The 12752-nt window shown below is 37.3% G+C and overlaps 1 protein-coding gene across 1 annotated transcript in view; it reads left to right on the forward strand.

Annotated features, from left to right (window-relative positions):
• The window catches only part of EIF2AK4 (eukaryotic translation initiation factor 2 alpha kinase 4), a 103702-nt gene that overhangs the window by 5144 nt on the left and 85806 nt on the right, over positions 1–12752 (forward strand). The window contains exons 2-6 of the mRNA XM_011355148.2: positions 1083–1195; positions 4110–4212; positions 9140–9292; positions 10798–10878; positions 12005–12153. Of these exons, the coding sequence (XP_011353450.1) occupies positions 1083–1195; positions 4110–4212; positions 9140–9292; positions 10798–10878; positions 12005–12153 (599 nt within the window). The remainder of the gene's footprint in view (positions 1–1082; positions 1196–4109; positions 4213–9139; positions 9293–10797; positions 10879–12004; positions 12154–12752) is intronic.

A 12752-nucleotide genomic window follows, 5' to 3' on the forward strand; every position in this document is an offset into this window, starting at 1 on the left:
ATATGTAAGGTTCAGATTATACATTTCTGCTAAAATTTAGTGTTGCTCAGAACTTTGTTGCTCTAAAAGAATTAATAACTTATCTGAAAATCATTTCAGATTTTTCCATCACTTTTTTTTTTTTTTTTTTTTTTTTGCCCTGGCTGCCTCGACATTCTGAGTCAAAGTTAAGGCAACAATTCAGTCACAGCAACTCAGGATTGGCACTAAAGAGGAAGTAGCTGATACAAAAGACACAGGTTTGAGAGTCAAAGTTGGATTTGAATTCTAGCCTTATCACTGTATATCTGTGGGTCAGACACTGAAACTGAACCTGAGCTGCACCATCTGTAAAATGGAGGTAGCACCTACCTTGCAGAGTTGGTAAAGTGCTTGGAGCGTATGAGTAGATGTTTCCTCCCTCAGCCTCCCTTTTCTCATGATATATATATAGATAATACAAACTGCCTCAATGCTTTTTTGGAAAAAGTATATTTAATACATTAAAGAACAATAGAGTATTTAGTTATTTTGTGGGAAGCAGTTGTTGAAAACATACACAGTTTTAGAAGAGCTATCAGATTCCATGTCAAGGTTTTCACTTCTTATTATCTCAGTATTCAACTCTCAAGTGAAATATCCCCTGGTTAGGCCTTCCCTGACCTACCTGTCTGAATATCTTCTTCTCCTCACTACTGCGTTCCATTACTCTGCCCTATTTTCTTTATAGCACGTACATACTCACCAGTATTGGAAAGTACTCATTTGTCTTTATCAGCTAGTTGGATCTTTGCCTGTCTAGAGTTACCCCTGTTTTCCCAGCCTCTAGAATGGCACTCACACATAATTGGCACTCAGTAATATTTGAATGGAAGCTATATGGAGCATTTTGGTTCACTCAGATAACTTTGAAAAGGAAAATGCATTCTGTCAGACACAGGTTTTGTTTTTTAAACTGCACTTTTGGAAAATATGACAACACTGTATCAGATATAATTACAAGTAACATTTAAAAAGTAGAACTTTTGAGCTAAGATGTTGATCATCATCATTAATGATTGGCTCTCTAGATTAAAAAAATAGTAATTTTTTTTCTTTTTTAGGTCAGAGGACCCCCTGAAATCAGTTTAGTTCTGTACCCTCAGGGCCTGGCTGGTGAAGAAGTATATGTGAAAGTGGATTTGAGAGTTAAATGCCCACCAACTTATCCAGATGTGTGAGTACATTTATAAATAAGTAGCTTTAATGTGATTTCAGTTCTCTGTTTTAACAACATAGAAACGCGTTGAAATTAATGATATTTTCTCCTTCCTTCTCCTGTTCCATTTAAAATTTCATTTCCTGTCACCCACATTTCATCAAAACTGTATCAGCTGTAGACATTTTCATAAAACCTATCTCATGTTTAGTCTGCTTCTAGTTATAAAATAGTCACTACAGATGCTAATATTTGCTCCATGACTAATTGTTTGCTTCTTCTGACACATTAACTTTTGTTTGTTGAATTCTTTGTAAACTGAGATGTGGGACAGTCTAAAAGAAAAGGATGAAGGCTTAGTAGCTTGTATACTTAGTTTTAAAGTATGATTGACAGGACTTGAAGTAGCCTTCTGGGCCACATGGGACTTTACTCTCTAGAGTAAAGGACGATTTAGAGTTGCCCTATTTCTGCGGGACACTGCTAATTCATCTTCACTGTGCAGGGCTGTCCCATGCTCTGCAGGGCAAGTAGCATCCCTGGCCCCTACCCACTAATGCCAGGAGTGATCTCCAGCCAGTGAGACCACCACAAAACTTCACATATTTCCAACCTCCCCCAAAGATGATTCCACCTCTGATTGAGAACCACTGATAGAGCAAAAGTGATAGCAGTCAGGACTCAAGTATTCTTTTTTCGAAATATCATAAATATTGCATGTAAACTTTCCCTAGACTTTCCACAAGGAAAAAGGCAGATTGGCCTGGATAGTATTTTGTAGTTTGAGCTTATTGTTCAAGGAACCAGTGAAGGGAAGTGACAAATAAAAGGAAGCACTGCCTTACAGTGGGTGGTAACCTCATGGAGTTTGTTATTCTTAAAGGTGATAGAGGATGTGAAAATACAGATAGGTCAAGATGAGTTCCTTGAAGTTAGTAACCCTCTTTTGTCCCCAACACTGTGCCTAGAGTAGATATATAGTAGGTATGCAGAAAGCTAATTAATGAAGTGATTAAAAGTTAATTAAATGTGTGAAAGAAAAAGAAGACAGTGCCTGTCTAGGTTTTATTTTTCCTAATACCAAATAGATGGCATCTTTTCTGACATCAACTGGGTGTCCAACAATTCAGTTCTGACAGACTATTGGTAGTTATTGCAGATCCCATGGGTTAAAGTTTCAGTCCCACAGGGCTTCAAATGCCAGTTGCAAGTACCAGTACTTCTAATCAACCAGCTCTATGTTCACAGGTTCCTACAAACCCCTCCTCAGGTTTAGTAATTTGCTAGAACAGCTCACAGAACTCAGGAAGGCACTTTACTTACTATTGCCAGTTTATTATAAAGGATACAATTTAGGAACAGCCACATGGAAGAGATGCATAGGCAAAGAATGTAGGAAGGGGAGCTTCTATACTGGAAGCTTCTATGTCCTCTTGACATTGACAGATGTCCACTGGTGGGCACAGTCACCGTGGTTGAGAACCACCGTACAAGAGAATTATTCAGGTAAATCTTGATGTATCCACTTGGTGAAAATATTATGGGATGATTTTTTTAAAAACCAGAAGGAAATGCTTATAAAAAGTTAAAAAGTAAACATAATATCACCCAAATAAAATTACAGATTATGTGGCAAGAACATAAAGAGAACATTAGAGAATTTTTAAAATTTATAATTAATGTTGTAAATGAAGTTTTTACCATTCTGTTAAGACTGCTAATATAATAACTGCTTAATTTTTTTTTAATTATGTAAGGCTTGACTTGAGTGGTGTGGTATAGGAAAACTTTCCTTTTCTGCAGAATAGTCCTTGATGCCACTATGAGAGAATCCTGAGTTAGATGGACCATGCATAGACTCAGAACTATATGGTATTTCTATTTTCCTCATATATATAAACTACTTTGTCTTAGATATCCATCTATTCAAATAGATAATGATTGTAGCAACCTAGTATAACTGAATCACTGAGAGGACTCTTAGATACTGAATAGTAAAGGCTGTGCTAAGGTAGAATACCATGGATTACTCAGAAATTCTTGGTAGGAAGTAGAGAATCATCTTCTCTTCAGTAAAATGAAATAAAGCCTATTTAATCTCAGTAACTTGTTATTGGATGTTTATTGGTTGAGAATAAAAGGGAACCTGAGGGCTGGTTGTGTACTTTTTTTGACTAGACAGTTTTGAGTCGTAGTTTTGCTCTATAGGGATGAAGAGGAGTGTGAGGCGTCTTTGGAACAGGCAGAGTTTGCAGAGTGTGCAGGACTAGATTTAGACATGAGTGAGTGAGCATTTTTCCACCTCATTTACAATCAGAGTGAATAGACACAACATGTTGAGGGATGGATCATCGTGGCTCCATGTGGCCTAATTATTCTTGTCCTGGTATATGCTAGAGCACATGAACTAGAGCAAAGCACTTGGCCTCTTGTGAGTGAGCTGTCAGAGCGGGTTAATTGATGTGGGCAAGCCAGGGTCAAGCATTACCATACAAGGGCATGCTTGATTAAATTACACACAGAGCTGGAGTGATTTTTCTAAAGGCGATAAAATAGTAGGTGATGTAGAAAATTTTAATGAGATTGTAAAGCTGAAATCAGAGACAATGGAGTTGGTGAGATACTGGGATAGAGCCCTAGTAAGTCTGGTTATCTTGGGGAGCAGGGCACCTGATGGCCCACACCCATGATGGCCAACCCACTTGCTCCCCACAGGCTCCCCACTGCTCCCTGATGAGCATTGTGTCGTTAGAGTTGCTGGGAGTTGAAATCCTGTTAAGGTGAGGGGAAATGTTGCTGGAAGTATAGAGAGAGGGGTTCACAGATGAGGCCTGTATAAAAGCTTTGGTCCTAGTGCTTGGAACTTGGCAAATATTAATGCAAACAGGCTACTCTTTTCAGAGTAACTCTTTTTTGGTTTTTTCTTTTCCAGAGTCCCTGAAATAGAGTTAAAGAATGCCAAGGGTCTGTCAAATGAAAGTGTTAATTTGTTAAAATCCCACCTGGAAGAAGTGGCCAAAAACCATTGTGGAGAGGTGAGACTTGTTTAACTGGAATTATAAGAGGACAGTTAAAATCTCATCACATTCACCAGTGTTTGCTTTCCTGCCTTTTCTTTGGCTTACAGCTTTTTCCATTGTACATCAAATCTAATTTTGACCAGAGTGTTTTGTTTCATACTGATATCTACAAAGGGAAACATTGTTATTCGTATTTCTTTAGTATTTATGAATTAAATTGTAGAGTGTATGTAGGTGGTATCATCGATGGTAAAGAATTTTTCTGAAAACAATCCATATGAACCTGGCCATACTTTTTGCGTACTTTGGACCTGGCATCATGACCTGATCTTGATTTGAACCTGTGTTGGAAAATTTTTACAGACAAGTGATTTCTAACCAAACTTTGCCACTTCCCTTTTCCATATCAGAAGAACTAATTGCTTTCCTTGTCAGTAATTAGTGACATACTCTAACCTTTCAGTGTTTTTTCTCTACCAAAGCATTTATTTATGTTTAGTACCAATGCTCTCTTCTTAATCCTCTGTGCATCAGGATCTACATGAGTTCTCCCTTGGGTGGCATGACTCTCTGGAAGGCTAGCCTAGGTAACTTCTTAGGGCAGAGTATTTCTGTATGTTCATTAGGCCAGACCAATTCCCTTTACAGAGTCCTCAATTTTGTGTAAAATTACTCAGCGATTTTGCCTAGGCTTAACTGTCTCATCCTGTAAAAACTGACAAGAGTTAAATAAAGACAAGCCCTAGGCCTCTGTTTCTGTTTTGGACCTCTGGTAAAGTACCTTGACAGTTTTTCACTTGCATTCTATAACAGCATGACCCGTGAGGTGCTTTTGGGCTATAAAAATTTTGCCCACTTTTGTTACTGTTTCTGTAAACTTCAGTGATTGTTAAGGTACAGAAAGTGATTATAGAACAACCCGACAAAAACTGGGCATTGGGAATTATTCCGAAGTTCTCTCTAGTCTAAAGGGACTCTAATGTGTACCTGAAAAAAAGAATATGAAATTATATTGAAAATTTAGCTACAGCATCATCTGGTTTCTTGAATTCACAACTTTTGAGATTTTTTGAAAATTTTTTTTGCTTTATCTTTTTTTTTACAATATAGTATTATGAACTATAATCACTATATTGTACACTAGGTCACCAGAACTTAATTATTTTATAACTGGAAGTTTGTATCCTTTGACCAGCATCTCCCCAGTCCCTCCACCCGCTCGCTGCCCTTGGTAACCACAATTCTGTTTCTATGGGTTCTGCTTTTTTAGATTCTCGGTGTAAGTAAGTGCTATCATACAGTAATTGTCTTTCTCTGACTTATTTCACTTAGTAATGCCCTCACGGTCCAGCAGGATGTCCTTCCTCATGGCCAAATAATATTCCGTTGTATATACATTCCACTTTTTCTTTATTCATTCATCTGTTGATAGACACTTAGGTTGTTTCCATGTCTTGACTATTGTAAGTAATGTTGCAATAACATGGAGTTGCAGCTATCTCTTCAAGATCCTGTTTTCATTTCCTCTGGATATATACTCAGAAATGAGATTGCTGAATAATATGGTAGTTCTATTGTTATTTTTTTGAGGTACCTCCATACTGTTTTCCATGGTGGCTCCACTAATTTATATTCCTACCAACAGTGCATGAGGGTTCCCTTTTCTCCATCTCCTCTCCAATTCTTGTTATCTTTTGTCTTTTTTTTTCAAGTGTCTTGCCATTTATTTTTTTATTTTTCGAGGGGGATTTAATTAATTAATTTTTTTTTATGGTGACATTGGTTAACGAAATCCAGTAAGTTTCAGCTGTACATTTTAACAGTAAGGCATATATATTTACATTGTGTGTTCATCTTTTGTTTTTTTGATAATAGCCATTCTGAGAGGTATGAGGTCCTTTTGTGGTTTTGATTTGCATTTCCCTGAACATAGTGATGTTGAGCACCTTTTCATGAACCTGTTGGCTATTTGTATGTCACCTTTGGAAAAATGTTTGCATTTCTGCCAGTTTTTTTAATTGGTTTGTTTGGTTTTGTGCTATTGAGTTGTATGAGTTCTTTATATATTTGGGGTACTAACCCCTTATCAGATATATGATTTGCAAATATTCTCTCCCATTCTGTAGGTTGCTTTTTTGTTTTGTTGATAGTTTCTTTTGCTGTGCAGAAGCCTTTTAATTTGATTAACAGTCCTACTTGTTCATTTTTGCTTTTGTTGCCCTTGGTTCCTTTTACTTTAAATTACACTTTTTATTTTGAGATCATTATAGATTCTCATGCAATTGTAAGGAATAAGAAATCCCGTGAACACTTTACTCAGTTTGCCTCAATGGTAACATTTTGCAAAATTATAGTACAGTGTGATAACCAGGATGTTGACACTGATATAGTCAGAGACAGAATGGTTCCATCACCACAAGGATTCCTTATGTGGCCCTTTTATAGCCACTCCCCTTAACACTCACCTGCACCCCCTCCTAGATAGCTGGCAACCACTAATTTTTCTCCATTTCTATAGTTTCCTCACTTTAAGAAAATTATGTAAGTAGAAACATATAGTATATAACCTTTGGGCTTGGCTTTGTTTTAACTCAGTGTAATTCTCTGGAGATTCATCCAGATTATTGCATATATCAATAATGCTTAGTTTTTATTTCCAAATAGTATTCTATGATATAGTATAGTGTTTCATGGTTCCACTGTTTGTTTACTATTCACCAGATTAAAGATGTCGGGATTGTTTCCAGTTTTTCGGCTATTAAAAATAAAGTTGCTATTCATATACAGGTTTTTATGTGAATATAAGTTTCATTTTTCTAGAATAATATACGAGAGTGCAATTGTCGGTGTATGGTAGTTACATATTCAGTTTTTTAAGAAACTGCCAAACTTTTCTGGATTGACTGTACCACATTCCCACCAGCAATATGTGAGTGATCCAGTTTCTCCACATCCTTGCCAGCTTTTGATGTTGTCACTTTAAAAATTTTAATTGTTCTGATGGATGTTGTGATGATTGATTTTATGTGTCAAATCGGCTAGGCCACAGTACCCAGATATTTAGCCAAACATTATTCTAGATGTTTCAGTGAAGGTATTTTTTAGATAAGATTAACAATTAAATCAGTAGACTTTGAATTACGCAGATTACCCTCCATCGTATGGGTGGGTCTCATCCAGTCAGTTGAGGTCTTCAATAGGAAAAGACTGGTTTCCTTAGAAGAAGAGGGAATTGACAGGAAATGACCTTTGGACTTGAACTGCAACACTAACTCTTACCTGGGTCTCCAGCCTGTCAGCCTGCTGTGCAGATTTTGGATTTGCCAGGCTCTATAACTCTGTAATCACATGTAATTCCTTAAAATAAATCTCTCTGCCTTCTTCTCCTCTCCTCTCCTCTCCTCTCCTCTCCTCTCCTCTCCTCTCCTCTCCTCTCCTCTCCTCTCCTCTCCTCTCCTTTCCTTTCCCCTCCCCTCCCCTCCCCTCCCCTTCTCTCTCTGCAGATGTACACACACACATACACACACACCCCATATTGGTTCTGTTTCTCTGGAGAACTCTGCCTAATATAGATGTGTATTGTGAGAGAATGGCTCTTGTAAATAGGGAGGTTAGCAGAGGCCTCTGATAGATAAGGTGACATTTGAGCAGAAGCCTGAGGGAAGCAAGACAATGAACCATGTAGATAATGGGGTGGGGCAGTTGCCAGTTTTGAAAGTAGTTCTTATTTTCATCTAGTAGTATTTATTTTATCAGATTTGTTTGTATAGAAACTGCTAGTGAATTAAACAGATTGGCAAAAGAAAAACCCTCCAGCACTTGGCTCAGAACTCCTTTCTGGTGTAGAAGAGGTCTCTCTTTGAAGTAACAAAAACTGCCTACTTTTCCTAGCTTTCCTTAGGGAGCTTTTCTTAGAAAAACTGGCCTCCTATACTCTAGTCTGGTGTTTCTTAACTGTAAATTAAAGTCTATCCAGTGAATGCCACAACTTTTGATGTAAATAAAAGATACATTAATTTTCCCCAACAACAGCTATGATCTCTTTGTATTTACTCCCTGAAGGAAAGGTAAACACCAAGTGAACTAACTTTATGTTCTTGTGCCCAGTTACTTCTACTATTATTTACCACCCTGTTTACTCCCTTTAGAAACTGTTTTAAACATATAATTGAAATAAGAATTTTTAAGCTGCTTCATTGTAATTGAAGAAAAAGAAATCTCAGTGTGGCGGTCCTCATCTGCAGGAGGAATTTGGCACTCCTGACTCTTTGGGGTCCCAGAAACCCTGTTCCATTGATTTACCTGGTATGATTTTGACACCCAGGATGTCTGAAAGGGAATCCTTTTTGCTTCTGATACTGTCTATGAATGCTTCCCTAAGTGGAAACGAAATGCTTTCCAGATATTGATCAGCCTCCTATTGGCACATGACTAACAGGGGGCTAATGAGGACTTTAAATATCTGCCTTCGTTTCCACGTAGGATATTTTCAGTATGTTGTGTGGACAGATGAAAAACTCCGATGTTAGCAATGATCATTCTCTCCTCAACTGTCTTTATGTAGACAGGTTTTCTAGTTGGGAAGGTAGTTTTTATTTTTATGCAGTCTTAAATATTTTATTAGGTTTATTTGTACAGAAAAATATTTTATCAGATCTATTATTCAGAAAATGCCAATAAATTGAGTAGGAAAAACACACAAGTGAAGCTTTTTAATTTTCTAGTAATTTGTCTTGATAGCAACATGATGAGATGAGTCCTATAAAAGCCTTTTCCTGCTGTGATTGCATCGTGTACCTAATTCAGAATGTGTCATATCAAGATGAATATCACTACTGTAAGTGGGTTTCTTACTGCCTGCTTGTTTTTCTGTATTCTCTCCTTTAGGCCCTGTCTTCCCATTATGTGACTATTTTTGTTTGATTCTCATCTACATGTTTAGGTGATGATATTTGAACTGGCTTACCACGTGCAGTCATTTCTCAGTGAGCATAACAAACCCCCTCCCAAGTCTTTTCATGAAGAAATGCTGGAAAGGCGGGCTCAGGAGGAGCAGCAGAGGCTGTTGGAGGCCAAGCAGAAAGAGGAGCAGGAGGTGAGACCCTTGTCACCACAGATGGCCAGCCCGAAGGACTGCAAACTTCTATAGGTTGTGATGGTCTCTGCCTACACACTTAACTTTATGTGTTGCTGAACATTTGATTCAAGAACTGTGGGTTCGTGTGAGGGAACTGGCCCTAAGAGTCACTGAGAATTTCTACGAGTAGTTTCCTCCTAACAAACATCAGTACTGCCCCTAGGACCCTTAGTGCAGCTCTTTAAATAAAAGAACAGAAAAAAGGAGTCAGTTTAACCAAGCTTCTTGTGATCTTTCTGCACTCATAAAGTTGTGCAAGAATTCACTGAGTTTTAGAGGCTATTCTTCCTTCTGTAGGACAAGTATCTCATACCCAAATGAGTAGCAAGAGGCAAAGACTGAACTTTTTTTATGTTCACTAACCATTTGTATATTTTCTTTATTTGCATAAGAGTATACACTCCTGTGTTAAAGTCCTTTAATCAAAGTTAATGTACATATCTAAATTTCCTTCTCAGTTTTATGTTGGTGAGGCTTTCTAGTTTTCTTCTTATAGGTATTACTTTTTCTTACAGTTACTTATAGGATTTTGTTTTACCTGCTTTTCCTTTTTCTTTTCCCGATTCATTTTGTTCATCCTGTGCTTATTTTAACACTATTTCTTTGTGGATCCCATTCATTTTGTTACTGCTTATCTCCTATTTAATTGTGTGGCCTAGTTATCATTTAGAGTTTAAAGTTCCTTATTATCCTTGTTTTTAGGAAGCATATTTTTATTAGAAGATGGTGAATATTTAGCTAACAATCTTGTTTTGGTGTACTGCTATAACTACCTATAAGTTTTGGGTATGTTGTTTCATTTTGTATTATTGCTCTTCCAGTTTTTGGTGAGTCTTTTAATGGTTTTGATATTACAACCTGGAAATTTAAGGGACTCATAAAAACACATTATTTTTTCTCCACATAAATTCAGACCCAATTGAGCAATAGACACATGAGTCAATTGGATGGGGATCAAAATACCACTTTTAATACTGAGAAAGCTGACTGGAGAATGCAGCTGACAGTCTGTGGCACGTGCGAGGGTGGCGCTTGTGCTCCCTGAGTCCAGGCGCTGAGGACAATTCAGCTCACCTCCACCAGGTCAGCCCCACACCTCATGGCAGATAGCAGGCACAAGTGCAAGTTCTCCACAGACAGGCAGACATTAGAGAGACAGGGCAAAGTGAGAGGCCAAGTGTTGCTATAGTGAAAGTCTCCCCACGTGGAAACATGGAGAATAGCGGGGTACTTGCTCCCTCCCCACAGAGTCTTGACACCTATTTAAATGGGAAAGCCTATTGTGTAGTTACTGATAAAACCCAGTAACTACAGTTTGTACTAAGGTTCCATATATTCAGGTCTCTTAGGAAAGGAGGGCTTCAATTTTCTTTCTAAATTCACAAGAGTTTTTGTGATTTCAGGATTGATATGTTGTAGAGTTTTCAGAGATTGGCACTTGATGGTGGTATGATTTCTTTCAGCAACGTGAAATCCTTCATGAGATTCAGAGAAGGAAAGAAGAGATAAAAGAAGAGAAAAAAAGGAAAGAAATGGCCAAGCAGGTACTCTGCCGTACTAAAATAGTTTACATTTTGTTAAACATAAAATTTTTTTATTGCCAGCGATATTTTCCCCTCCTGTGTTACTATCAGTACTAAAGCCTAAAATGAGGCAATAAAAGAATCCCTAAACAGGAAGCAAAATTTAGAATTGTATATTATCTGTAGATGACTTAGGTTCATATAACTACAGTAGTTTATCAAGTGAGTCGAGGGAGAAAAGAGATTGAAGCTTTGATCATTAGCCCAGACTTGAATTCTTAACACTTGGAAAATAAAGCAACTTCTTCATACTAAAGAGTGAACAGAACCATATGGATCTGTTTGAGATTTCATTCCGTGATGGAAAAGAAAAATTCAACAGAGGAGGTTTAAAAAGCAGTGGTGAAAAAGAATAAAGTTCTTTTTCCTATCTATATTTTTCCTGAGTCCAGCTCAATCCAAAATCCAGTTATACATGTTTGGAGAAACCCAGAGAAAATTTTACTGATTCTCTTTTATAGAATTATGGCATTTAACTTGAAGGAAACTCTAAGGTATAGTGGGAAGGCACTGATATACGAGTAAGCAGCACCAGGCTTAAAGTTTTGGCTTTTTTACTACCTAGCTCTGTGACCTTTTGGTGACACTCTCTGTGACTCATTTTCCTCATCCCTTAAAACAGGACTGATGATGCCTTCCTTCATGTCTCATGTAATTACTCACACAGATAAATGCACTGCCCTCTGAAAGTACAAAGCTGTGTACAAATGTAAGATGGTATTACTGTTTCCACTAACACACCTTTCTTATGTCTGATCTGCCTTCCTGTCATCCAATCTGCTCTCTGAGTGCCTCCTTTTTCTGTTTATCCGCTTTTGCTCTTCTTTCTAACTTTTCCTGTATATGCCAAGATTCTAGCATTTTCATTTATAAATTCACATTCCTTAAAACTGTAACCTGGCCTTCAGGTCTTGAACCAGTACATATTTGGGCATTCAATTTTTAAAAGTTGAGTTCAACTTTATTACACTTGAAAGCATTCAGCTTAAATAAAATGTGCACTCTTTACTGAATTCATAATTATGTACCATAATTGTCTTCCATTTATGACTTACATCTAAAGTAGGTTTATTTTTCTTTTTTCTAGGAACGTTTGGAAATTGCTTGTTTGTCAAACCAAGATCACACCTCTAGGAAGGACCCAGGAGGACACAAAACAGCTGCCATTCTGCATGGAGGCTCTCCTGACTTTGTAGGAAATGGTAAACATCGGACCAACTCTTCTGGAAGGTTTAGGTAAGTGACTAAGATTTCTGATCTGGAAGAATGAAAAATGTAGAAGGAATAAAACAACTTGTAGTGAAATCTGATGAATTTTCAGGTAGTTTTAATAACTTGTTCAAAACCTATATATCTTAATATATTTGTTAATAATATAAAACCAAATCTTCATTTCACAATATCTTTTAAAAAAAATTATTTATTTTAATTAGTTTCAAGTATACACTACATTGGTTAGACATCAATATAGTTTGTAAAACGATCCCCCCAATTGTTTCCTCCCTCCCCTGACCCTCCACCTAGCCAACGTATTAATGCTAACTGCATTCCCTATGCCGTGCTCCCCATCCCCATGACTATCCATCAGCTAGTAATTTGTACTTCTTTAACCCTTCACCCATTCTCCCAGCCCCCCAAACCCCCTCCCCTCTGTCCATTACCAAATTGTCCACTATTTTTGTGAGTCTGTTTTTGATTAGTTTGTTCTTTTTATTCCTTAGATTCTGCATATAAGTGAAATCATATAGTGTTTATCTTTCACTATCTGACTTAAATACCTTCTAGGTCCATCAAAGCAATATCTTTTTATATCCCCTTCCTTTTAGTCTGTGTGT

The sequence above is a fragment of the Pteropus vampyrus genome, unplaced genomic scaffold (genome assembly GCF_000151845.1).
Source record: "Pteropus vampyrus isolate Shadow unplaced genomic scaffold, Pvam_2.0 Scaffold19, whole genome shotgun sequence".
Taxonomy (NCBI): Eukaryota; Metazoa; Chordata; class Mammalia; order Chiroptera; family Pteropodidae; genus Pteropus; species Pteropus vampyrus.